Below are 27,370 nucleotides of genomic sequence, written 5' to 3'. Positions count from 1 at the left end.
TATCTGTAATAATTGCCAGTTTTATTCCTCTGGCTAAGAGATCCAGAGGTATTTTGAGGTTTACATTTTTTCAATAGTTCTTTCATCAAGATTTTAAGTGCCCCCATTGCCCTTATAAGCTGGTTGCAAATTATTTGATTGACTCTTAATTAATAAAAAAACTTTAATTCTCTTTGTGTGTGTGATGTGTTCATTAAAAAATACATATAAGCAAAAAAAAAAGAGCACACAGAAACAAGCACAGTTAGATTTCTGATATATGCGTGTATGTATACACACGCGCGCACACACACAATTTGAGACTTTCTCCTACATATGTGAGCTGGTACTAAATATGCTGCTTTGTAACCTGTTATGTTTTACTTTACAATATGAAATGAACATATTTTCATGCATATGTGTGAAATTTCCCAATCGAAAAATAGACCTAGAGAATGTGTCAAAATACAAAATGCAGATGCTGAAAACAAGGAAACTACACCTAAAACAAAACTCCACCAGATGATTAAAAGTAAAGCAAAAGTCACAGATACATCAGAAAATGCTAACAGAAAGCTGGGGCAAGATTTTAATATCGGACAAAAAAAGAATTCAAGGCCTAAAGCACACGGGATAAGGACGGCTGCGTGAATGTCTTTGCTTCCAATGCATCATCACAAACTTGTTTCTTACTCTTCTTATCTCTTCCCTAAGCCTTTCCAACTCATCTGCTCCTCTTATCATTTCTTCAGGGTCCAAATGCCTAACAGGAGAGTCCTCTTTATATCCCTGACCAGGCTGAGTCAGCCCTCCTCTAAGGTTTCCTTCTGCTTCCTGGCTTACACCTTCTTCAGAAGGTTGAGGATTTCCTTCTGCCTCCTGTGGTACAGCTTCCAAAGGGCGGTCTTCCTCAGCCTTTGGCATGTTCTGTGGTTTTCTTTCATTTTCTCCACAAGATTTTTGCATGTTGAGTATTTTTCGATTTCCTTTTTGAATAAATTAACCCTGGAAAACAAAGGAACAAAACAACTAGATGCCAGGCAAATGAACCAGCAGCTAGAGCATGGGTTTCCATAGAGACTGGCTTCTTCTCATTTAGGTCTCTTAACTGTCAAAGTTTTCCAACTAGAAAAGGCTAGATCCTCAGGCTCTGAACTCCCCTGGCTCCTCCCCTCTCTCCCCCTCCTCACCCTCCCCCTCCCGCTCCAGCTCCATCTTCTCTCCTCCCGCTCCAGCCCACCATTTCCCAGCAGGCCCTGCTACAGGCCTGTCCTAGCACCGAAACAGGAGCAGGGAGCTGCGAGCAGCGCGGAAGCAATTAACCCCTCCCTCGCCTCCGATCTCCAACACTCCCGCCCTTTTAGGCTTTCCCAAGCCATTCCAACCTTCTACCTCTCACCTGAGACCGGCTGGTCCAGTCTCTGGCCTCCCCTCCCCCTTCCACGTCTCTCCAGTCTCCCCCCTCCCCCGCCCCATTTCCGCTGCAGGCTCTGCACAGGCCTCTGGCGCTTCATCCGGATGGGGAGAGGCTGCAGTGACCCCGGGATGGGCTTCGGTGTCATCCGCACTCACACCCCACCCCCACCCCCAGGAACAGGAGGCAACTGCACCTTTACACTGACCTGCAGGGATCCAGGGAATTTTCCTCCCTCTTCCCTCAGTCGATTTGGGTCGCTCCCCAAAGACCAAGAGTCCTGCAGACCGACAAGACTGCTTGGTGAGGAGGTCAGTACCTGAATCACGGGTCCCTTGAACGATTCTAGGCCTTGTTCGTCTAAAGTTTCCCCACGTCCTCATCCTCGCGATCCTTATAAGGCAAGCCCGCCCTCCCTCCCCGGTGCCCACCGGTTCCCTTCAGGCAGGGAGTGAGCGACTCAAGTTGTTTCTAAATTGTTTCTGTGTCTCTCTTGGGATCCTCAATTAGCTACCCTTCTCCCTCTCCACCCCAAACTGCCCAAAATTTCCTGCACAAAAATGGAAGTTTAGCGGAACCGTGGTGTTAGGAAAGTAGTACCGGCTACGCTTGATTTCTGTTATCTGACCCCTAGACCCCAGGGTCCCGAAGGCAGCGCCCAGCTTTATACTGACCTGAAAGGATCCGGGGCACTTTTCTCCTTCTCCAGCTATAGGGAGCTGCTCCTGGGAAACAGGCCCTGGACTATAAGGACTTCTGCACACGTCGACTCCTGGTCACGTGAGGGTCGCGTCATCAATGAGCTCGAGTCCTCGGTTACTCCTCCCATTTAACACTGCAGCCCGCCCCCTGCGTTCCCTCCATTTGATACTGTCAATCTTTTTTTTCATATTTGCCAATCAGAGACAATAAAACTGGTATCTTCTTCCTGCAGTTTCTATTCGTCTTTCTCGGGTTACCAGGGAGAATCAGCCTCTCGGGGTGGATAGACAATTTCTCCTTCTTTGGGGAATCATCTCTTTCTCCTGCTTCCAATTTCACCTCCTCTCCTCCCTCCCAAGATCCTACAGTCCACCATTTCCCTTGAAGTCCTGTCTAGCATTAAAATGGGGCAAGAGGGCGGCTAGAAAAGAATCTGGGAGTGAGAGTGTGGGATTTTTTTTTTACTAGTTCTCTTAAATAGTTTTCTGCTTTAATGTTTTAAACAATAAGCTTACCCTTTAAAAATGATGTTTAAAAAAGAAATGCCACATAAGCAATATTTGACACAATATGGAAGACAAATTAGTTACATCAATTTTTAAGACTTTGGAAAAGTTTTCTGATAGCTGCAAATGAAATGACAGTTTTCACAACATACTGATGTGTTAGAAAATGTTTTTTTAAATCTTATTAAAACAGCTCCTTTTAAAACTGACGCCAAATTAATCGGTGGGAAGAGGCCCAGTTTTCTCTTGTTAGCAGTTGTATGTAAGTAATCCACTAGTTTTTCTCTTTCTGGTTAAACTCATGTTGTAAAGTGTTAGATGTATGACCGTTTGTGAGGACTGCTGCATGGCTTCTGGTTGAGTTTTAAGTGGAGGCTTCAGGCTTCCTCTTCTTACGGCCTCTGTAGGATCCAGTGTCTTGCTAATCAGATGAATCTATAGAAAAGCCTCCTTTCCATGGAGTCTACTTTAATTTGAAACTCAAAAAAAATGTGTTGGAAAATAACTCTCACACACTCTTGGAATACAGAAAGGAGAGAGTTCCTGATGAGTTCTGACAGTTTGGTGTGAGGCTTTTTAGCAGTGGAATTTTCATTCATGCAGGCCACTCTTGAGGTATTCTGGTATCAGTTTGTTCCATGAAAAACATACGTAATTGTTATAATCGGAAAGCAGAGAGAACATTATTGCTGTAAAAATATTTGTTATAATCGGAAAGCAGAGAGAACATTATTGCTGTAAAAATATTGGTTAAAAGAGGAAACTGATATTCCTGTAACCCAGCATCCACTGGTACTTGGAGCTATGTTGGTACCAGGAGTGGGGTGCCATTGCCTTCTCCACACACCTCCTTATCCCTTCTCAATTTACTTTGCACATTTCTGTCAAATTAAACTTCACTCTTCCTTATTTTCAACTTGTCATTCTCCTGCTCAAAGGCTCTGGATGGCAACCCATCTGTGAAGTATATCCTGCTTTTCTCATCCTGACATTCAATGTTGATAAGAATTGAGCCACACTTGTCATCTACTTTTCTGCCCCATCCAAAAGGAACTCTCATTCACTGTGCCCAAGTGTGCTCTCTTCTCTCTCTTTGTCCTTGCATCCCATTTTCGTCCTCCTGATTGCACTCCTCTTGCTCCTAGATCCTGGTCCTGCTCATTCTTAGGGACCTAGCTCCATCACCCAGCCTCTAAAAAGCCTCCCCAGCTGGAAGTGAGCTCTCCCTCCCCTGTCAATGCTGCACATAGGGTCTGCACCCCTCATATTGCGCTCAGCAAAGGTTGCCTTGTACCTTTCCCCTTTCCTGTGTATTGGTGTGTATGTTGGTGGGGTTTTCTAACCAGGCAGATATTCAGATGTGGGTTGCTAATGGGGAGTGGGGGCAGGCTCCAGCTCTCAAGCTGCTTGAGTGGCTATTGGGACTTTAAACAGTGCATCTCTCAGAAATTTCAGAGATTCAGAACGAGCTGTATGCCAATTGGCTCACAGACGAATCTTCCCTGCTTGCACAAAACTGGAGCAGAAATTTCATTGTTTCCTCCTTTGTTGATTGTGCTTATGGGTAGTCAGAACAACACTAACACCATTTTTATGGAGCTACTGACAGAGGATATTGCCCTGTTTTCCTAAATAGTCATAAGAGAGAGATCAGTCAGCTCACTGGTGCACACCTGACCAAGAGCCAGATGGTACATGCCTTCACCTTCATCTTTGTCCCTGAGCAATTTCAGTACATCAATAGAGCACTCAGCTACTTTTATTTTTTAATTAATTTATTTTAATTGGAAGGTAATTACAATTTTGTGGTGGTTTTTGCCATACATTGACATGAATCAGCCACAGGTGTACATGTGTCCTGCCTGCCCCCATAAGTCCTGAATCCCCCTCCCACCTCCCTCCCCATCCCATCCCTCTGGGTTGTCCCAGTGCACCAGGTTTGAGTGCCCTGAGTCCAAAAATCTATTCTTTACATCTGTGTCTCTTTTGCTGTCTTGCATATAGGGTCGTCGTTACCATCTTCCTAAATTCCATCAGTTCAGTTCAGTCACTCAGTTGTGTCCGACTATTTGCGACCCTGTGAATCGCAATACGCCAGGCCTCCCTGTCCATCACCAACTCCTGGAGTTCACACAAACTCAAGTCCATTGAGTCGGTGATGCCATCCAGCCATCTCATCCTCTGTCGTCCCCTTCTCCTCCTGCCCACAATCCCTCCCAGCATCAGAGTCTTTTCCAATGAGTCAACTCTTCACATGAGGTGGCCAAAGTACTGGAGTTTCAGCTTTAGCATCATTTCTTCCAAAGAAATCCCAGGACTGATCTCCTTCAGAATGGACTGGTTGGATCTCCTTGCAGTCCAAGGGACTCTCAAGAGTCTTCTCCAACACCACAGTTCAAAAGCATCAACTCTTCGGTGCTCAGCTTTCTTCACAGTCCAACTCTCACATCCATACATGACTACTGGTAAAACCATAGCCTTGACTAGATGGACCTACGGCAAAGTAATGTCTCTGCTTTTGAATATGCTCTCTAGGTTGGTCATAACTTTCCTTCCAAGGAGTAAGCGTCTTTTAATTTCATGGCTGCAATCACCATCTGCAGTGATTTTGCAGCCCCCAAAAATAAAGTCTGACACTGTTTCCACTGTTTCCCCATCTATTTCCCATGAAGTGATGGGGCCAGATGCCATGATCTTCGTTTTCTGAATGTTGAGCTTTAAGCCAACTTTTTCACTCTCCACTTTCACTTTCATCAAGAGGCTTTTGAGTTCCTCTTCACTTTCTGCCATAAGGGTGGTGTCATCTGCATATCTGAGGTTACTGATATTTCTCCCGGCAATCTTGTTTCCAGCTTGTGCTTCTTCCAGCCCAGCGTTTCTTATGATGTACTCTGCGAATAAGTTAAATAAGCAGGGTGATAATATATAGCCTTGACGTACTCCTTTTCCTATTTGGAACCAGTCTGTTGTTACATGCCCAGTTCTAACTGTTGCTTCCTGACCTATAGATGCATTAATATACTGTATTGGTGTTTTTCTTTCTGACTTACTTCACTCTGTATAATAGGCTCCAGATTCATCCACTTCATTAGAACTGACTCAAATGTGTTCTTTTTTATAGCTGAGTAATATTCCATTGTGTATATTACCACAACTTTCTTACCCATTCGTCTGCCAATGGACATCCAGTTTGCTTCCATTTCCTACCTATTGTAAACAGTGCTGTGATAAACATGTGGTACATGTGTCTCTTTCAATTCTGGTTTCCTTGGTGTGTATGCTCAGCACTGGGATTGCTGGGTCGTATGACAGTTCTATTTCCAGTTTTTTAAGGAATCTGCACACTGTTCTCCATAGTGGCTGTACTAGTTTGCAGTCCCACCAACAGTGTAAGAGCGTTCCCTGTTCTCTGTACCCTCTCCAGCATTTATTGTTTGTAGGCTTTTTGATAGCAGCCATTCTGACCAGTGTGAGATGGTACCTTATTGTGGTTTTGATTTTAATTTCTCTGATAATGAGTGATGTTGAGCATCTTTTCATGTGTTTGTTAGCCATCTGTATGTCTTCTTTGGAGAAATGTCTGTTTAGTTCTTTTGTCCATTTTTTGATTGGGTCATTTATTTTTCTGGAATTGAGCTGCATGAGCTGCTTGTATATTTTGGAGATAATTCTTTGTCAGTTGCTTCGTTTGCTATTATTTTCTCCCATTGTGAAGGCTGCCTTTTCACCTTGTTTATAGTCTCCTTCATTATGCAAAAGTTTTTAAGTTTAATTAGGTCCCACTGGTTTGTTTTTGCTTTTATTTCTGTTATTCTGGGAGGTGGGTCATAGAGGATCTTGCTGTGATTTATGTCAGAGAGTGTTCTGCCTATGTTTTCCTCTAGAAGTTTTATAGTTTCTGGTCTTACATTTAGATCTTTAATCCATTTTGAGTTTGTGTGTGTATGGTGTTAGAAAGTGTTCTAGTTGCATTCTTTTACAGGTGGTTGACCAGTTTTCCCAGCACCACTTGTTAAAGAGATTGTCTCTAATCCATTGTATATTTTTGCCTCAGCTACTTTTAAATTAAGTTAATCACAGTAGCTTTTAAATGTAAGATTTTTGGAAACCAGAGCATTATAGTCAATTAAGAACTATTTTTAAAAAGGAAAGAAAAGGCAGTACATATTGATTTAAATAATGAAGACGTGAGTTCTGGAGAGTAGACACCCTGCCCCTCTGACCCAATCAATATTCTGTTTTTGTGCACCAGGAGAGCCCTAGGGATAGCTCCAAAGTCCACAGCCTTTCAAGTGGTGTGAGGGGAGGAGAAAGGAGCTCTTATATAAGCCTATGACATCTAGAATATTGTTTTCTATGTTCCCTTTAGAAGTTATTTGCTGAAGCTCTGAATTCAACAACTCCTGCATATTTCTTATTGTTATTTCAAAGTTTATCCCATAGAAGAGCTTGAGATGGCTGTTTCTCTCCCTCGTTTCTCTAGTATGCTGTCTATGGCTTGAAAACATCCCTCCCGACATGGCTAAATCTGCTGCAGATCCAAAGGTTTGGCTACAGAGCATGGACTGAAAGCAGCTGCCGTCTGAGATGATAAACCCCTCTGGAGTGCAAGTAGACCCAACACATTTCATCACTTTGCTCAACTGAGCATGAATCCACTCATGTTCTGATGTGAGTGGTGCACACAGTGCCCAAGCAGATTTCTACTTAGATTGTATGTCTCTGCTTCAGAAAGTAAACTCAAAACAACAACAACAACAACAAAAAATCCAGAAAGTAAAGTCATCTACCATCCCTCCTGTCACTGTGTTCCTTCACTTTTGGGAATTTGGCATGCATAAGTTTCACAAGGTCCAAAAACTCTTCAAAATAGACATTTGCTACATCCAAGCAAATGAACATGATTTGAAGTACAACTTTTCATCTCTTCCAGATAATTCTGCCGACTTTCCTGAACTCTCACCTAAATGCTGCACACATTGTAGATTTTTGTAGCCAAGAGTTTCTAGTTGTCAAGGGCATAATGTTTATGAATTACTGTGAACCTGAAATGCTGTGTCATAACCACTGCCATTTCATATGTCCCCATGGTACCTGTGTTGACCACAGTCATAGGAATCCTTGAGTTGGTCTGCTTAGACTTTCTTACTACGTGACAGAATGCTCAAGACTCACCTCAGCTAGATTCTTGAGATTGCTTTGCTTAAGCCTTGAGGTTCACATCTGTGTGGAGCATGTTGCTGGGTTGCAGGGAGGCACATTTTAGCTGTACTACAGCTTAGACCAGGCAACTTTTTCCTGTGGCAAAAAACCAGAGTTGTTGGGGAGACAGTGCTATTGTTGCTCTCTGGGTGCTGTTAAAAATTAAGTTTATAGTGGAAAGAAAGTCTTTTTTGCTGACCTCTTGATTCTGCCTTAGTTGCCTGTGCTACCTTATCTTTGAGGCATTCTATTTACCTATCCTAACGCTTTCCCCCTGTTTTTTTGACTTTCTACTTTGAATCCCTTATTTATCTGTAAGTCCATTAGAACAAAAAACCTTATCTGGTTCAACTTTGTAACCACTCCAGTGATGAAAGTTCAAGGTGACAGAAACGATTTAAATTTTCACTCAGAAGAGAATGGTTAAATAAATTATCCATACTGTGGAAGTTGTGCAGAAATTAAAAGTAATGAAATAATGCACATGCAGTGACAGCAAATTATATTGAAGTCGTATTTTTGAATGAATAAAGTGGCAGAACGGTATTTAGAGAGTACTATTCCACACACAAACACATAATGCATATATATATATATATATATATATATATATATATGCATGCAATGAATTTATTAAGTAGTTCTAATTTTCTGGTATAATCATGGAATAATTTTATTTTTTCCAGTAATTGCTGTCAGCTGTGGTCTGTCAAATCTTCCCTTTCTCACTGAATAATGAACTTGTTCAATTATGTTTCAGTTTGTTTTCTCAACTATTCAATCACTTTCATTCATTAAGAGAGTTTTGTTTTGGGTTCTTGAAACTCAGTCTAGTTTATTTTTTAAACTTTTTGTGTTGAAATAATTTTAGTTCTAAAGAAGTGTTTGAAAGATAGTACAAAGCATTTCTGTAAACACTTCATCCTGCTTTGCCTAATAATTGTGGTATATTTATAAAAAAAAACAAATGAACATTTGTGCAGTACTATTAACTAAATCACAGAATTATTCCGATTTCTCCAGGTTTTTCACTACTATCCTTTTCTTGTCCCAGGATTCAATCCAGCACACAGTGTTGCATTTGGTTAATATGTCTCTTTATTCTATGACAGTTTCTCAGTCTTTCCTTATTTTTCATAACCTTGACACTTCTAAAGAGTGAGGTATTTTGTAAAATGGTCCTCAATTTGGATTTGTCTTATGTTTTCTTATAATTACAGTGGCTGTTATTAATTTGGGGAAAGTGTCCTTTTTTATCACAATGTCAGGGTTACATGACATCAGCATGACTGATCACTGGTGAGGTTAACTGTGATCATTTGATTAAGATGACTGCTGCGTTTCTCCACTTGTAAAATTACTGTTTTTCTCTTTTCATATTCTGTTTGTTTAGAAGCAAGTTACTAAGTCTAGCCCATATTAGAGAGGAAGGGAATTAAACTCTACTTCCTGGAGGGAGGAACATCAAAGAATTTGTGGATATGTCTGAAAACAACCACGGTAATTGATAAATATATGGGGTTAGATAACTTGAGACTGTGCAAACATTCTGTGGATTTGAAAAAAATATTACTGTGATGTTCTGAGGGTAGCTCTTCATATCCCTCATTTCCTTCTACATTTAATATTTGAAATTATTATGTAAGAAATATACTCTCCCATTTATTTAGTCATACAATTATTTGTTCCTATCAGTGTGACACATGGATTTTTAAGTCTTCAGGGTTATGACACAATACAATCATTTGGGGTTTTTTTGCCCAAATTTTCTAGCCTTGGCAATTGGGAGCTCTTTCAGGTTGGCATACCTTTATCCTTTTTCTGCTTCCTTGCTTTCTGGTACTGTGGAATCTTCCAGATTCATCTGGTTTTATCCTTTTCCCAGCCCAATAATCAGCCATTTCTCTGAGAAGTCTTGGTTAATTTTATTGGATAATCATATTTAGTAATTAAGATCTGAGTGCAGGGTATTCTGGTTGCTACTTGGGTGTCATTGCTTCTCAAATTTATCAGCTGATAGATCAAGGAGATGCATATCAAACTGTATATGTACAATCTCTACATTTATTTACCATGTATATCTATTTGTATTTACCATGTATATCTATATTTACCATGTATAGCTATTTGTATCTCTATAGATACAAATGACATAAAGACACACACAAGTTCATACTAATACATGTGACTGTAATCCAGTACTACACATATCCATTTAGCTTTCTCTCCTCTTATTTTTTATTTTTAATTTCTATCTCTGACAGTGAGAAACCTGGCTCTCCTTTATGCATAATTTATTTAATTATTTAATTAACTCTGCTGCTGCTGCTAAGTCACTTCAGTCGTGTCCGACTCTGTGCAACCCCAGAGACGGCAGCCCACCAGGCTCCCCCGTCCCTGGGACTCTCCAGGCAAGAACACTGGAGTGTTTTTTTTTCCTTCTCCAATGCATGAAAGTGAAAAGTGAAAGTGAAGTCGCTTAGTCGTGTCCGACTCTTAGCGACCCCATGGACTGCAGCCTACCAGGCTCCTCTGTCCATGGGAGTTTCCAGGCAAGAGTACTAGAGTGGGATGCCATTGCCTTCTCCGTAATTAACTCTAGTATATAGTTAAATTAGTTTCACAATTTCTATCATGTACCCTTGTGAGAAACAAATTTCCCCACCAGAACATAGCATTTCTGTATAGTTCTTTTTGTCAGCCATAGAAGTTTTGTTGGAGGCCTGGTTACACACTGGGTATTAAGAGAAACAACAATCTGATAAAATAGACAGGATATAAGTAATTCAACTAGTAACATTGACAAGGACATAGTACAGCACGGAGACACAAAGCAGAAAAAATTTGGAAAGAAAGAGCAAATTAAAACAAAGATTAGTGTAACTAGCTGTAATTCAGTTGTTATAAGTGACCAAAGGAACCATAACTGATTTAATGAGCCGTCCACAGTACCAGCCCTGTGCATTTAGACATGCATGGCTTAATCTTTGAGACAAGCATATGCTACTGGCAGGATTAACCAGGTAGACAGAAAAAGATAAATGTTTCAATTCTGTTTACAATGCTAATAATTTACCAAATTACTATAAGTCATAATTTGTGTAAGGGGAAGGTTTTCCTTACCCTTGAAAAGACACAGAATTAAGTCAGTAATTTTTCAGACAGAAACCATAAATATTATAAGCATATTCACCAGTTCACACAGTCCTATGTGTCCAATCCCTTCTGTTGACAGGTTATAAAGCCATTAGTTTTCCCATTCTTCAGTTTCTTAGTTCAGGATTATGGTCTGAATATCAGAGACTTGTATTTATCCCAAAAGTCCTTTTTATAAATCTTGCCGAGGAAGTGTTTTTTGCAATGGCATCATAGTGAAGCCGTAACTCTATAATGACAAAAGACTTAAGAAGGCATATTTAAATCTGATTATAATGCAATTGACAAAGTAACTTGGTTACTGCTGGGACATATAACACTTTCAGATAATAGCTAGAAGTATGATTGATAATTTTACCAGGATGTATCAGAATTTTAGGAACTCCATATAATCTCTAGAATACCTGTAGCATTTACCATACAATATAACATAAGAAGACTTATTACTCATTTGACAACACTTCACATGTAATCTAACATACCAAGTGAACTTAACTAATTTAGTATCTCTCTCTGGGGTGTTTCAGGGGGCCCTTTGAAGCATCCCAAAGTTAGCTAAAGGTCAAAGGAACTTCCTTATAATTTGACTTGGGAACTTTTATCAAAAAATACCAAAAAGCTTTTAAACACAACAGGATCATAGGTCACTGTGAAACAATACTTATTTAACTAAAGTCACAAAATGATTAAAAGAAAAAAAATATGGGTCACCTGAGGGCACAGAAGCTCATATAATCTGTTATCAAAAAGGAGCACTTCTAACAGATCAAATTCTAGTCTTGTGTTAACTTACTTATCAAAATCCATTTACTTAGTTAACTTCAATCTAAATTTTATTAATCCTGACCATGCATAAAACTTTCTCAGTAAAATGTAGTTCTATTCCTTATACCTTCCTAACCAAAAACACATACTGAAATATTATTTTCAGTAGCTCTAATTATATATTTAATTTAGAATCCCTGACTCTTGAAAACCTTAGTTTCTAGTGAAAACCAAGAGGCAAGTAATAGTTACTAAAATCCAGAGACACTATTTTAGATGATTTTTAAAACATAATTATTCTTATAGAGTTTACCAGAAGCTCTTATTTTGTTTATATTTACTTTAAAGTTTCAACATATCAAGTTATTTTTCTTGCTGACAAATTTGCAACAGATAGAACAAGATTTCATTTAATTTGTATTAAATCTAAATGCAGTTAAAGTATTATACTTAATGTTGATGACTTTGAAGACAGATCTATATTAATTGGATCAATAAATTTAAATGTTAATGCCAGGTATTAATTTAATATTGAACATTTCCCAGTTCAAGTGAAACTGAAACTCATTTAGCTTAATTTTTCTTTTACTTAGAATTGTTTGGTTTGTAAGCACTTACTTTTCTTTAAGCCAGCTGAACAGAGCTCATCCACAAATCAACCTTAACAATGTTATCCAAAGACAGAGACACATGCAAACACAGAAGCAAACAGAGAGACTTCATAGTTCTCATTTCACAATTTCAGCCCTGAGTCAGGTACAGAAATGTAAAACCCATCAGTTTACAAAAGTGGTTGGATTAAAGTTAGGTTTCTGGAAGATGGAACAAATCAAGCTCACTTGTCTGGATGGCCAAATATTTACAGAAACACAGTTGGAATTTCTATTTACCCTTAACAAATTAGTTTCTAAATTACTTTACCATCTTTTCAAATTTTGCATTTTAAAAGTATGGCAAAGATGAGGGTTCCTGAGAAGATCAGATAGGACATTTGCATCTCCATGATATAGGGAAGTTTCTCCTAGAATAACTTTGTTTCCTCTATGTTTAATACTTACAAGCCTCTTCAAATAAATAGGGAAGGTTTTGGGAGTGATGTCTATTAGAAAGTCAATCAACTTGTTCCCCACTCTCGGTTACCCAGGACGCCTGTGGGGAAATTAGAATTGGACACCTCAAGTCCATCCAAGGCCTTAGATAGTAATGCTAAGCCAGGGCCCTGTGCTCTGGGGGTGAACATAGAAACTTCTATTTGATTTTCATGGGTAGGGGAAATAGGAGGTGGTGAAAGGAGTGAATATGTTGGTGGTATGGCGAGGGGCAGTTGGAAAAACTGCCAGTGCAGCCTTTTCAGCCAGTGGGAAAACTGGATAGGTTAGAGGGGGTTTTAAGTTTTGAAATAATATGTCTCCACTCTCATTTCCTCTCTCTTCTCCTTGTAGAACAGGTTCTCCCTTGGGTTTCCCTTCAGACTGCTATACCATAAGGGGGCAACCCTCTGATTTCTTCTCCTCCTGATGAAATAGCATAAAAATATCTACCTGTAGAATCTCCTCTCTTTTGCAAAACAATTCTAACTGCAAGATCATATAATACTTGGGTGACCCATTCAGGGACCATCACTCTTTGGATCTTAACATATCTCATATATGTCCCATATATTTGGGATAGGTGAAATATTTCCCATTTTTATAAGTTTAATAATACCAAAACACAAAAAAATACAAATTCCAATACAAAAGTCTCAAACAAATTCTAGCATCAATGCACACAAAAGTAAAACAAAACCAATGAACTAGTTCCCAACTAACTGGTTCTAAATCAGATAGAGTCCAACAATAATTTCCCTCTTCAACAAGGTACCCCAATCAAACTGACTTGTCCCATAAAGGAAAAGCCCAAATTGAGGGGGGAATATGTTCCCAGTGTGCACACTGGAGGAACTTATTCTACAAAATCAAGTTGGTCAGCTCTCAGAAGTTTGTCAGTTCCTTGCTTCAACTGCCCAGTGCTGGGGCAGCCAGTGCCACTTCAGGGAATTTTGAAGGGAAGATCCTCAGGACAAATGGTCCCAGCAGCTGCTAGGGTCTTGCCCCAATATTCCCTGATCAGGGCTAGCTAGCCTCAAGCAGCAAAGCTCCCAGCTGGCTCAGCCGCCCTTGTTCCCAAGTCCAGGCTCGCTCTGATCACCACCTCATGACAGACCAATAATTTGGGAGACAAGGTGTTTAGGCAAGGAATAATGACTTTATTTGGAAAGCAAGCAGACCAAGGTAGATGATACACATCAAGGTAGGTGATTTGTCTGCTAGTAGCTAGCAAACTTTGAGAAACACTATATATCCAATGTTAGAATTATTTAGCAAAGGATTATGGTATAACCCCTCTCTTGCTGTGTTCCTTTTGGATTGGCAAGTTTCAGTTGCTGAAGAATGAAATTACATGCTCAAGGCGTTGTATTCAATCAGGGACAGAACTGGGTCAAGAATTGAGGCGTTCTGACTCAGTAATTAGTGTATTGATTTTTAAAGCTTTTATTATGTGTTATAGGTACCCAAATGAGTAAGATAAAATCTTTATTTTGAAAAGGAAAAGTCTAGTAGACTAATTATAATGCCTGAAAAATGCATTAATTAAGATTTTGCAGGGATTTCCCTGGTGGTCCAGCAGTAGAGAATCTGCTTGCCAATGAAGGGGACATGGATTCAATCCCTGGTCTGGGAAGATCCCAGATACCACAGAGCAACTAAGCCTGTGAGCCACAACTACTGAGCTTGTGCACCTAGAGCCTGTGCCCTGCAACAAGAGAAGCCACCATAATGAGAAGCTCATGCACCACACTAGAGAGAAGCCCCCACTCTCCGAAACTAGAAAAAGTCTGTGTGCAGTAACAAAGACCCGTATAGTAAAAAATAAATAGATAAAAAAGAAAGATTTTGCAAAGCATTTTTCCACATTTCATGTCAGCATTTATAAAACTATAATGTGAGAAGTCAGAGAAGGCAATGGCACCCCACTCCAGTACTCTTGCCTGGAAAATTCCATGGACAGAGGAGCCCGGTGGGCTGCAGTCCATGGGATCGCTAAGAGTCGGACATGACTGAGCGACTTCCCTTTCACTTTTCACTTTCATGCATTGGAGAAGGAAATGGCAACCCACTCCAGTGTTCTTGCCTGGAAAATCCCAGGGACAGGGGAGCCTGGTGGGCTGCCATCTATGGGGTCGCACAGAGTTGGACATGACTGAAGCGACTTAGCAGCAGCAGCAGCAATGTGAGAAGTCACGTCCAACTCTGTATGACCCCGAGGACTATGCAGGCCATGGAATTCCCCAGGCTATCATTAATACTGGAGTGGGTAGCCATTCCTTTCTCCAGGGGATATTCCCAAACCAGGGATCAAACCCAGGTCTCCTGTATTGTAAGAGGATTCTTTACCGACTGAGCCACCAGGGAAGCCCAAGAATACTGGAGTGGGTAGCCTATCTCTTCTCCAGTGGATCTTCCTGACACAGGAATCAAACCAGGGTCTCCTGCACTGCAGGCAGATTCTTTACCAGCTAAGTGAGAATTTGAAGATGTTCAAGCTGGATTTAGAAATTGCAGAAGAACCAGACATCAAATTGCCAATATCTGTTGGATCATAGAAAAAGCAAGAGAATTCCAGAAAAACATCTACTTCTGCTTCATTGACTATGCTAAAGCCTTTGACTGTGTGGATCACAGCAAACTGTGGAAAATTGTTCAAGAGATGGGAATACCAGAACACCTGACCTGCCTCTTGAGAAACCTGTATGCAAGTCAAGAAGCAACAGTTAGAACTGGACATGGAACAATGAACTGGTTCCAAATTGAGGAAGGAGTAAGTCAAGACTGTATATTGTCACCCTGCTTATTTAACTTATATGCAGAGTACATCATGAGAAATGCCAAGCTGGATGAAGCACAAGCTGGATTCAAGATTGCTGGGAGAAATATCCATAACTTCAGATATGCAGATGGCACCACCCTTATGGCAGAAAGTAAAGAGGAACTAAAGAGCCTCTTGATGAAAGTGAAAGAGGAGAGTGAAAAAGCTGGCTTAAAACTCAACATCAAAAAAACCAAAGATCATGGCATCTGGTCCCATCACTTCATGGCAAATAGATGGGGAAACAATGGAAAGCATGACAGACTTTATTTTCTTTGGCTCCAAAATCACTGCAGATGGTGATTGCAGCCATGAAATTAAAAGGCACTTGGTCCTTGAAAGAAAAGCTATGACCAACCTAGACAGCATATTAAAAAGCAGAGACATTACTTTGCCAGCAAAGATCCTTAAAGTCAAAGCTATGGTTTTTCCAGTAGTCATGTATGGATATGAGAGCTGGACCATAAAGAAGGCTGAGTGCTGAAAAATTGATGCTTCTTCAATTTTGAACTATGTTCTTGGAGAAGACTCTTGAGAGTCCCTTGGACTGCAGGAACATCAAACCAGTCAATCCTAAAGCAAATCAGTCCTAAATATTCATTGGAAGGACTGATGCTGAAGCTGAAGCTCTGATATTTTGGCTACCTGAGGCGAAGAACTGACTCATGACCCTGATGCTAGGAAAGACTGAAGGCATTAGGAGAAGGGGACAACAGAGGATGAAATGGTTGGATGGCATCACCGACTCAATAGACAGGAGTTTGAGCAAGCTCTGGGAGTTGGTGCTGGACAGGGAAGCCTGGTGTGCTTCAGTCCATGGGGTTGCGAAGTCGGACATGACTGAGTGAATGAACTGAACTGAATGTGAGAAGAGGGACTTTCTCCTTAGTTCAGTAGGGAACATGAGTGCGTGTACATGCTTAGTTGCTTCAGTTGTGTCTGACTCTTTGCAACCCTATGGACTTTAGCCCACCAGGCTCCTTTGTCCATGTGAATTCTCTAGGCGAGAATACTGTAGTGGGTTGTCATGCCGTCGTCCAGGGGATCTTCCCAACCCAGGGATCAAACCCATGTATCATATGTCTTCTGCACTGGCAGGTGGATTATTTACCAGGGGAAGGCAATGGCATCCCACTCCAGTACTCTTGCCTGGAAAATCCCATGGATGGAGGAGCCTGGTAGACTGCAGTCCATGGGGTCGCTAAGAGTCGGACACGACTGAGCGACTTCCCTTTCACTTTTCACTTTCATGCATTGGAGAAGGAAATGGCAACCCACTCCAGTGTTCTTGCCTGGAGAATCCCAGGGACGGGGGAGCCTGGTGGGCTGCCGTCTCTGGGGTCACACAGAGTCGGACACGACTGAAATGACTTAGCAGCAGCAGCAGCACCATCTAGGAAGCCAGTAGGGAACATAGTGGGGTATAACTCACTAGGGACTCTAGAGAAATCAAAGAAGCTGTGTTACCTTGAAGAGTTCACTGCACCAGCAGCAGTGGGGCACTTAAGAGAATACAGGACCCATGAGAAGAGGTAGAGTGTGCTTCAGGCACAGCATTACCCAGGGCAGAGTGGCACCCACCTCTCAGCTGTCTGAATTTATTTATGGACACACTTGAGACTTCACCCAGCCCTCTCCCAAACATCTGATGGAGTTCTGGTCTTGATAGTGCAGGGGAGAGCATAGGAGCCAGCCCAACACAGCTTACACAGTCAGTGTATCATCTGATCTTTTCCATAGCCCTGGAAGGCAAGTTTTATCCCCAAATCACAGATCACAGGACTGTTTTCTACAGCAGTGAATCTGTAATAACTGCCAAGTTGATTCTTCCAGCTTCAAGTCCCAGAGATATTGTGTTTCACACGTCATTTCACATTCTGACAACAGGTATTTTAAGTGTATCCCCTACTTTCATAAACTCACTAAGCAGTTATTTTGATTGCTTTGTATGTACTTTACTATTTTTAAAATCTTTTATTAATTATTTTATGACAAAAAGTAATCTGTGTTCTTTAGTGGGGAAAGTACAGATGAAAAGATAATCTCCTCTACTGCCATAACCCAGAGAATCTGCAGTCTGTGGGGGAATCCTCTGTCTTCCTGTCCGTTTTTCTTTTTGCCTTCCGGGGCACATAATCTTCAGCAGGGCGCTTTTCGGCAGCGTGAGACTGGCTCTCTGGCTTTGCCTGGGATTCCGGCTTGCCCTCCCTGAGTGGATTTCCCTCAGCTTCGGACTTGCCCTGCTTTTCTTGCTTCCCCTCACCTGCTGGTTGTCTCTCATTGTCTGGTTTCCTCTCATTCTGGACCTCTGGTTCCTGTTCTGACCTCTTCTCCACTTCTAGCTTTTCTTTCTCATTTGACTCTCCTTCATTTTCAGGCTGTACTTCATCTTCTGGCTTTCCTTCATTGTCTAAGTTTCCTTCATTTTCTATGTAGACCTTCTCCATGTTGAGATTTGCCCTCCTTTTCCTGTTAGGAGACAAAATGGAGACAAAGCAGACAGGATTTAGGTGGTGAAATACAGGTCCTGATAAATAGTTGCCTCTATGATTTAGGATCTTTATCAGCCTATCCCAACTTTCAGGTGCACTCCCGCCCATATATTTTCTCCTTTCTTTCCCTGTGTCTGCAAGGTTGGCACACATGTTTATATGAGCCCGCCTTGCAGACACTTCTGTAAGTACTTCTCCCTACATTTAAGTGGGCTATGCTGACAAGTCCGTAAGAGCAGATGTGTCCCTAAACTTTGCTCTGGTCTTGACTATGCCCATAACAGTTTTAACCTGGTGGTCCCAACTTACACTGACCTGCAAGAATTCTGTCCAGTTTCTTTTTCCTCTTGTCTACAGTTGTAAGACTTCTAGAGCTGCAGATACAACTGAACAGTGGCCAGTTCTCAGATTTCAGAGATACTATGATATCTTCAAGGGCTTCATAGATATCATGTCTACCAACTCTCACTTCCTTGTTCTCCCCTCTGTCCTCACCAACGATAAAACACCATGCTCCCTTAGGGTCCTGACAAAGGCCATGTATTCTGAGACTGGAATAGGGAGTCTTGGAGGAGGGGTGGCAGATAGTGGCCTCCCCAACTTCTCTCAAGCTTTAGTGACTCCTGCTTCCAGGGCTTCTGGGGCAGTTGCCCTCTCCCACTGACCTGCACTGATACTTCAGGTCTTTCCTTTCCTTGTCTGGGTTGGTGCCTACAGCCACAGACCTGAAGATCTATAGAGAGACAGGAGACAGATGATGAATGAGGGATTGAGAAGTGAATGACTGGCAAGGGGATACTGATTCTTTTCCCTTGCATGCATGCTCAGTTGCTTCAGTCATGTCCGACTCTTTGTGACCCTATGGACTGTAGCCCACCAGGCTCTTCTGTCCATGGGATTTCTCAGACAAGAGTACTGGAGTGGGTTATCATGTCCTCCTCCAGGGGATCTTCCCAACCAAGCGTTGCAGGTAGATTCTTTACCACTGAGCCACTGGGGAAACTGATTCTTTTCCCACTGCTTGTCAAAACTTTCCCAGCTCCTGCCATCCCCTTGCCCTTCCCCCTGCTTCACTGTTCCCCTTCTACAGTCCCTCCCTAACAGCCTCCGTTTTTCTTTTTGCCATGAGAAATGGCAGAGAAAGATTTTTTCCAAAGTATTTCTGTTTCCCAATCTTCCTTCCAAATTTCTATCTCACTTTTTCTTGTGAGGTTCAGGGCATTAATGTTCAGAAGACAGAGCAAGCTGTGCTCAGGTCTTTGCCCTCCAAACCCCCACCCCTGGACACCCAGATAGAATGAACCCATCACTCATTCTGAAAAATGGTGATGGTAGAGTCATGGAGCTGGGAAGAAATGTCCAGAACATTCCTGCCATGCCTTCCCTCTCCACATACACAGAAAGACCACATTTTTCTGCAATGCAAGAGATAAATTATTTCCAAACTCAGTTAAAATTTTGGTCCATGTTACCTCCTCTTGACCCTTCCTAGTTCAGAAGCCTCTCCTGCCCTATAGGGAGCTGCTTTCCAGACTGAACCTCTGTCCCCTTCCTCTTTAGCACCTCTCCACCTCCCCTCACCCTTATTCCCCTCTCCCTCCTTTCCAAAATGGATCAAATATGAAGAAGAACAGGCTCAGACCCTTTGCAAAGGGGTCTGCCTCCCCATTCTGGGTTCCCAGGCTTTGTCCTCTTCCCTCCATCCTGGAAGGATCAGACCATTTCCTCTCCATCTCCCTCCCCTGGCCTTCTCCCTCCTCAAATGTCCCTGATACACTGCCTCCTAGGAGATCCCAACTGGTACCCATTCTCATCTTCTGGCCCTTCTCTATCTCCTCCCACCGAGTCCTCTGTCTCTTGCACCAAATGGATAAACATCAGGGAAGGGATAGAGAGAATCCAGTCCTGAACCTGCTCTGGTCTTTGCCTTTTGCCACCCCCACCCTAGGGGTCCATAAACAGCAGTGATTTTTGTGACCATTCCAGGGAGATGCTTCCTTCTCAAATTTCTTGCTCCCATAAAGTGAAAGTCACTCAGTCACCCACCAGGCTCCTCTCTATGGGCTTCTCCAGGCAAGAATATTGGAGTGGGTAGCCATTCCCTTCTCCAGGGGATCTTCTCAACCCATGTCTCCTGCATTAAAGGCAGAATCTTTACCATCTGAACCACCAGGGAACCCTAAGAATACTGGAGTGGGTAGCCTGTCCCTTCTCCAGAGGAGCTTCCTGACCCAGGAATTGAACCAGGGTCTCCTGCATTGCAGGCAGATTCTTTACCAGCTGAGCTACCAGGGACGCCTTGCTGCCATAAGCCAGTACTTAACTAGGGAATAAGTGATACCTGGACCTCTCCCCCAACACTCACACAGTTTTCTGCACCAAAATGAATAGGGGTGGGAGAATGAATAGGGGTGCATCTGGAAAGCGGACTGGATCCTGCGTAGCCTCTGTTTCCGTTACTATCCCTACCTCAAGTCTCCCCCTCCCCTGCTCTGGCTGGTACCAACTTGTGACCTGTGGGGCTATTGGGCAGTTGTCTCCTCTGACCTTCAGTCTGAAATCTATCTTCCTCCACGGAAATAGGGAACTGATACCTGGAGGAGAGGGACTTCTGCAGGCGTCAGCTCTGGATCACAGGAAGGAGTGTCACCAGTGGGCTCGGGTGCCTAGTTCTCCTCCCTCCTGCAATAGGTGCGTCAGAAGTCAGCCCATTTCCTCCCTTCACTTGCCCCCTCCCAGCTCACCCTCCTTCAGTCCCCTTCCCTCACTGCCTGAGGCCCTGTCCATCATTTTGGTCATGACTAATCCCAGAGGTCAAATGGGGCCCCTGCTCCTGTGGTTTGTATTTATGCTGCCTTATCAGCCGACATATCTTCTCCCAGGGCTACTGGCCCCACTGGTACATTTCTGAGGAATTTCTTTCTCTCCTTTGATCTCAAAATGCCTGTCCCCTCCTACTTCTCTACTCTGACCCTGGTTGTCACTCCTTCTGTCTTCACATAATAAGTACAGGGTGGATTGGCAGGTAGGGAAGCAGGTAGTTGAAACAGCGATTTTCTTCTAAATAATTTTTTTTCAGTTTTATTTAATGTATTCCTCACAGCATGAGTTACTCTTATAAGTTAAATAAAGCTCTTTTCATTTGTGTAAAAGAACATGTTTAAGATAGAGGAAAAAACCAAGACCCCGAATTCTGAGAGCAAGTTAAGTTTCTAATATTAATTTTTACTATATAGAAAGTGGATTCGATTGGCTACATATAAAATAATTTTTTTTAGTTTTCATACATGTCATATTCTACTGAAAAATCCATGTATTTAATGTTCCCAAACAATAGCTGAGTGCTAAGTGCACTTGCTGGTATGTGATGCTTAACACAATATCAGTCTTGAAAATCTGGCCTAAGGCTATTTCATTCAGAGGTTTAACCAGCTTAAAGGCAGCTGAGCATTTGAGGAGTGCCGAACATGATCTGATCTTCCCTGCCCTACCTGACTGTTGCTTACTCCAAAAATATACATGGAGAGGTGACCAAGATGGTGACTTCAATAAATGCTTTTGGTTCCTCCCCTCCCTCCCCCAAATTCCCACAGAGATTACTCAATTCCAGCAGAGATGGGAATGCTGTTCTGACAATTGGAGACCAAAACAGATCCCTTCTAGACCCCTGCAGCAGACGGTTTCCATAAAGCCTATAGAAGTGATTGTTGTGGGGAAAGCCTCCATACCTGCTTGTTGTCTGCCATTATTCCCAGTGCCCAAGTGGAAATTTCCTTGATTCTGTCTATCTGCTGCCTACCACCTAGCTAGGGAGATGCAGCCTGCTGGGTCTTTCAGCTCTATTATCTTTACCTCCAGGGCATCTTGGAGGAGCCTAGCCAACCAGCAGAGTTGGTGCCTGCCAGTTCACACCTGCCCTGGTGTCCTCTCAGCCAGATATAGACCAGTGTCAGAATTCTAAGGAATTCTGACAAGCCAACCATACTGATTGACTGGACCAGGTGTTTTCAACTGAGGGAGTCTGTGAACCACCTGAAATAATAGGCAAGGTTACACATGTTTAAAAGGTAGTAAAGCATGTAGACTTATGAAAAGAAGATCTGTATCCTAGGAACCTCAGAAATCCTGAGACATGAGCTGGTTGACATCATGAAGAAGCAGGAGCTATGAGGTCGAGAAAAGGCAGAGGAGAAGCAGCTACTTGGGAATGAGACCAGAAGAGACAAATAGCAGCAGATCTATGTTAAAGGAGAGCACTTACTCCTTGGGTTCAGGCATTCTTAACTAAAGAAACCCCTGGAATAATGTTCAAAATGATGTGCGTCTATGTGTGTGTGTGTGGGGGGGGGCGGGTAGGATATTACTGGGTGTGTACATTTGACTACTGCTGCTAAGTTGCTTCAGTCATGTCCGACTCTGTGCGACCCCATAGACGGCAGCCCACCAGGCTCCCCCGTCCCTGGGATTCTCCAGGCAAGAACACTGGAGTGGGTTGCCATTTCCTTCCCCAAGGCATGAAAGTGAAAAGTGAAAGTGAAGTCGCTCAGTCGTGTCCGCTCCTAGCGACCCCATGGACTGCAGCCTACCAGGCTCCTCCGTCCATGGGATTTTCCAGGCAAGAGTACTGGAGTGTGGTGCCATTGCCTTCTCCACATTTGACTAGGATAGTATCTGTTACTTTCTTCAAATGCTCAAATGGGGTAATGTAAAAAATGAAGGAAGGTCAATTGACCTAGAAAATATATTTTCACATGCATCTTTTTTCAAATAGGACTATTTCTTAGGAAAAATTAACATTAATGGTTAACCATTTTAATGTGTAAAACTCAGTGTCATACAGTACACTCATGATATTGTGAATCTATCACCTCTATCTAGTTCCAAAACATTGTCATCAATTCCATACCCATTAAACAGTCACTCCCAATTCTCCCTTTTCCCTAGTCCCTAGCAAAAACTAATCTACCTCCTGCTTCTATGGAATATTTTATATAAATGGAATCATGCAATGTGTGACCTCTTATGTCTGACTTCTTTCACTTAGCATAATGTTTTCAAGGTTCATCCACATTGCAGCATGTACAGTATTTCATTTCTCTTTATGGCTGAAAATACTTCATTTTACGTCTATATCATATTTTGTTTATCCATTCAAACATTGATGGATATCTGGGTTGTTTCTACCTTTTGACAATTGTGACTAGTGCTGCATTAAACATTTAGGTATGTTTTTTATGTGGATGTATGTTTTTATTTCTTTTGAGTATATGCCTAGGAATAGAGTTGCTAGGTCATATGGTAATTCTATGTTTCTATGTCTAACTATTTGAGGAATGCCAAACTGTTTTCCATAGTGGCTGCAATATTCTGCACTCCTACCAGCAATGTATGAGGGTTACAATTTCTCCACATTCTCCAAAACAATTGTTAATTTCCATTTTTTATTTTTATAATCCTAGTTGGTGAGAAGTAGCTTTGATTTGCATTTTCCTAATGACTGATGATATTGAGCATCCTTTCATGTGCTCATTGGATATTTACATATCTTCTTTAGAGAAATATCTATTTAAGTCCTTTGCTTATTTTTAATTGGGTTGTCTTTGTTGTTGAATTGCAGAAAGTTATGACCAACCTAGATAGCATATTCAAAAGCAGAGACATTACTTTGCCGACAAAGGTCTGTCTAGTCAAGGCTATGGTTTTTCCTGTGGTCATGTATGGATGTGAGAGTTGGACTGTGAAGAAGGCTGAGCACCAAAGAATTGATGCTTTTGAACTGTGGTGTTGGAGAAGACTCTTGAGAGTCCCTTGGACTGCAAGGAGATCCAACCAGTCCATTCTGAAGGAGATCAGCCCTGGGATTTCTTTGGAAGGAATGATGCTAAAGCTGAAACTCCAGTACTTTGGCCACCTCATGCGAAGAGTTGACTCACTGGAAAAGACTCTGATGCTGGGAGGGATTGGGGGCAGGAGGAGAAGGGGACGACAGAGGATGAGATGGCTGGATGGCATCGCTGACTCGATGGACGTGAGTTTGTGTGAACTCCAGGAGTTGATAATGGACAGGGAGGCCTGGCGTGCTGCAATTCATGGGGTCGCAAAGAGTCGGACACGACTGAGCAACTGATCTGATCTGATCTGATCTTCATATATTCTGAATTGTCTTCACTTTTTGATAGTGTTCTTTGATTCACTAAAGTGTTAAATTTTTATAAAGTCCAATTTATGTTTTTCTTTTGTTGTTCATGCTTTTAATGTCATATCTAAGAATCTATTGCCAAATCCAAGGACATGAAGATTTATCACATTGTTTTCTTCTAAGAGTTTTAAAGTTTTGGCTCATGTATTTGGGTCTTTGGTTCATTTTGAGTTAATTTTTTATGGTTTGAGTTAATTTTTATATATGAATTCATAAGATTCAAAGATTCTTTTGATGGTAGGGCATAATACACTGTCACTTGAATGGATCAAAAGGCATTTTTACAAAAAAAAAAAAATTGCAATTTACTCCTTGATGTCTTGACTTCTGTTTTAAACTTGATTATTTGGGGTATTTGAGTAGCCCAAATAGTAGAGGATATTTGCAGAGAGTAGGAAATAAGTTGCCCTAAATAGCATAGAAAACATTTTATTGTGAGAATTAAAAGAAGGAAAACAAATAGGAGAATAAAGAGTCTTTGTAGACCAACCATAACCAAATTCTTTATTTATATGGCATTAGCCAAGAAAACAGATATGAAGTTTTCAAGGTCTCTAACAATATTTTTGGTAGACTTGAAAAGTGTTATAAGTATAATTATATATTTTTATGACACAAATATCTTGGTGACAAGTCCAATAGTTATATTGTTGAAGGGTATAAACTGATAGTTTAGTAAAATACATGGAAAAGGTTACTAGTATTTATAGCTAAGGAGAAGAGGTAGTTGTGTCCATGGTTAGAGACATAAAACAGGAGATAGTGATAGAAAGTTGGAGTTGGGGAGTAGGATAAGATGCTAAGAAGTGGGAGGTCCTCTTTCTAGGTAGTTGAGGAGTGTTCTAGGAGGTAGTTGCTTCCTGAGGAAAGCAATAATCTCCATTAATTTTTATAGTGGCATTAATAGCAATAACCTCTAAGATTTCCCTTCAGGCATAGGAGTAGAGATGTGTATACGTTTGGCAGCGAGCAAAACATATACCAGGGTCATGTGACGATGAACTCAAGACGTAATAAAATCACTAAAATCAAAGAAAAAGAAAGTGAAAGTAAAAGTAAAGTCACTCAGTCGTGTCCGACTCTTTGAGACCCCATAGACTGTAGCCCACCAGGCTCCTCTGCCGATGGGATTTTCCGGGCAAGAGTACTGGAGTGGGTTGCCATTTCCTTCTCCAGAGGATCTTCCCAACCCAGGGATTGAACCAGGGTCTCCCGCATTGTAGGCAGACACTTTACCATCTGAGCCACCAGGGAAGCTGTATTGTGTCCAATTTGTCAATATCTTAAGGAAGGTAGCACACAGGCATTTCTGGGACTCTGGTCTTGGTGGCTGGTGGGAAGTCTTTCCCCACTGAATAATCTTGGCACTCTTGTCAAAATTCATTTGACTTACATATGAGAATTATTTGGAGTATTCTAGTCCATTGATCTGTCTTTATAACAGAATGACACTGCTTGATAATATAACTTTACAGTGAGTCCTCCAAATTTGTTCTTCAGTTTCAAGGTTGTTTTGGCTATTTAGGGTCACTTGAGATTCCATATGAATTTTAAGATAGGTTTTTCTGTACCTGAGTAAAACATCATTGAAATTTTGATAAGGATTGCACTGAATCTATAAATTACTTTGGCTAGTACTGACATCTTAATACTGTCTTCCATTCCATGAACATAAAATTTACTCCTGTTTTATACTTTTTTCAGTGTAAAAGTGTTTTTTACCCTTGCTTAATTTTATAACAAAATATTTTATTCTTTTAATGCTATCAAAAAAAGTATTAATTTGTTTTTCAGATTGTTCACAGTTGGTGTATAGAGACACAACCCATTTTTATGCATTGATTTTGTACCTGCAACTTTGCTAAATTTATTTATTAGTTCTAACAGTTTTATTGAGGACTCTTTAGGGTTTTCAATCTATAAGATCATGTCATCTGAGTACAGAGATATTTACTTATTCCTTTCTAGTATGAATTTTTTTCTCACCTGATGGTACTTGGACTATGCCTTCCATTACTGTGTTGAGTAGAAGTGATGAAGGTGACATCCTTCTCTCATTTCTGATCTTAAAGGAAAAGTTTTCAATCTTTCACCAACTGGGTATGGTATTAGTTGTGAGCTTTTCATAGAAGGTATCTATTATGTTGAGGTAGTTCCTTCTATTCTTAGTTTGCTGAGTGTTTTTTTTTTTTTCATATCTGAGGTTATTGATATTTCTCCTGGCACTCTTGATTCCAGCTTGTACTTCATCCAACCTGCATTTCACATGATGGATTAGAAAAGGCAGAGGAACCAGAGATCAAATTGCCAACATCCGCTGGATCATTGAAAAAGCAAGAGAGTTCCAGAAAAACATTGACTTCTGCTTTATGGACTACACCAAAGCCTTTGACTGTGTGGATCACAATAAACTATGGAAAATTCTGAAAGAGATGGGAATACCAGACCACCTTACCTGTCTCCTGAGAAATCTGTACGCAGGTCAGGAAGCAACAGTTAGAATTGGACATGGAACAACAGACTGGTTCAAATCAGGAAAGGAGTAAGTCAAGGCTGTATATTGTCACCCTGCTTATTTAACTTATATGCAGAGTACATCATGTGAAATGCTGAGTGTTTTTATCATGAAAGGGCAGAGTGTTGAATTTTGTTAAATGTCTTTCCTGAATCCATTGAGATAATTTTTTTTTCCCTTCCCTCTCTTAATGTGGTTTATTACATTAATGTATTTTTATATGTTGAACAGGGCTTTTCTCGTGGCTCAGCTAGTAAAGAATCTGCCTGCAATGCAGGAGATCTGGATTTTATCCCTGGGTTGGGAAGATCCCCTGGAGGAGGGCATGGCAACTCTCTCCAGTGTTCTTGCCTGGAGAATCCCTATGGACAGTCCATGGGGTCACAAACAGTCGGAGACGACTGAGTGACGTTCACTATTTTAAACAGTACTTATATCCAGGAATAAAGTCCACTTGGTCATGGTGTATAATCCTAATGTACTGCTGAATTCCGTTTGCTAGTATTTTTGAATAAATATTCATATGAGTTA

At 41.3% G+C, this 27,370-nt stretch overlaps 2 protein-coding genes and 1 long non-coding RNA gene across 6 annotated transcripts; 1 reads left to right on the top strand and 2 right to left on the bottom strand.

The window, feature by feature from the left end:
• Window positions 1–2,167, bottom strand: TCEAL8 (transcription elongation factor A like 8). 2 transcript variants are annotated; one of them, XM_086386956.1, is made up of 3 exons: window positions 2,068–2,167; window positions 1,602–1,673; window positions 1–984 (listed from the first exon to the last, which is right to left on the bottom strand). In XM_086386956.1, the coding sequence occupies exon 3, from the start codon at window positions 943–945 to the stop codon at window positions 592–594; it is 354 nt and encodes a 117-aa protein (XP_086243082.1). In that variant the 5' UTR covers window positions 946–984; window positions 1,602–1,673; window positions 2,068–2,167; the 3' UTR covers window positions 1–591. The 2 variants fall into 2 exon arrangements, with proteins under 2 accessions (XP_086243082.1, XP_086243084.1); XM_086386958.1 differs by lacking the exon at window positions 1,602–1,673.
• LOC147340864 (uncharacterized) lies at window positions 1,460–27,370 on the top strand. 2 transcript variants are annotated; one of them, XR_015158604.1, is made up of 2 exons: window positions 1,460–1,704; window positions 2,028–2,326. It is a non-coding gene; the product is annotated as an uncharacterized LOC147340864 (long non-coding RNA). The 2 variants fall into 2 exon arrangements; XR_015158603.1 differs by lacking the exon at window positions 2,028–2,326 and adding an exon at window positions 26,563–27,370 and having other exon boundaries at window positions 1,568–1,704.
• LOC147340865 (uncharacterized) lies at window positions 17,581–20,835 on the bottom strand. Of its 2 annotated transcripts, XM_086386954.1 has the most exons (3): window positions 20,720–20,824; window positions 18,791–18,858; window positions 17,581–18,102 (listed from the first exon to the last, which is right to left on the bottom strand). In XM_086386954.1, the coding sequence occupies exon 3, from the start codon at window positions 18,078–18,080 to the stop codon at window positions 17,682–17,684; it is 399 nt and encodes a 132-aa protein (XP_086243080.1). In that variant the 5' UTR covers window positions 18,081–18,102; window positions 18,791–18,858; window positions 20,720–20,824; the 3' UTR covers window positions 17,581–17,681. The 2 variants fall into 2 exon arrangements, with proteins under 2 accessions (XP_086243080.1, XP_086243081.1); XM_086386955.1 differs by lacking the exon at window positions 18,791–18,858 and having other exon boundaries at window positions 20,720–20,835.

Source organism: Bos grunniens, chromosome X (genome assembly GCF_055505025.1).
Source record: "Bos grunniens cultivar Pamir isolate PY7600 chromosome X, Bosgru_T2T1.0, whole genome shotgun sequence".
Taxonomy (NCBI): domain Eukaryota; kingdom Metazoa; phylum Chordata; class Mammalia; order Artiodactyla; family Bovidae; genus Bos; species Bos grunniens.
The sequence above is the reverse complement of the archived record's forward strand: the minus strand, read 5'-3'. Positions and strand labels throughout refer to the sequence as shown.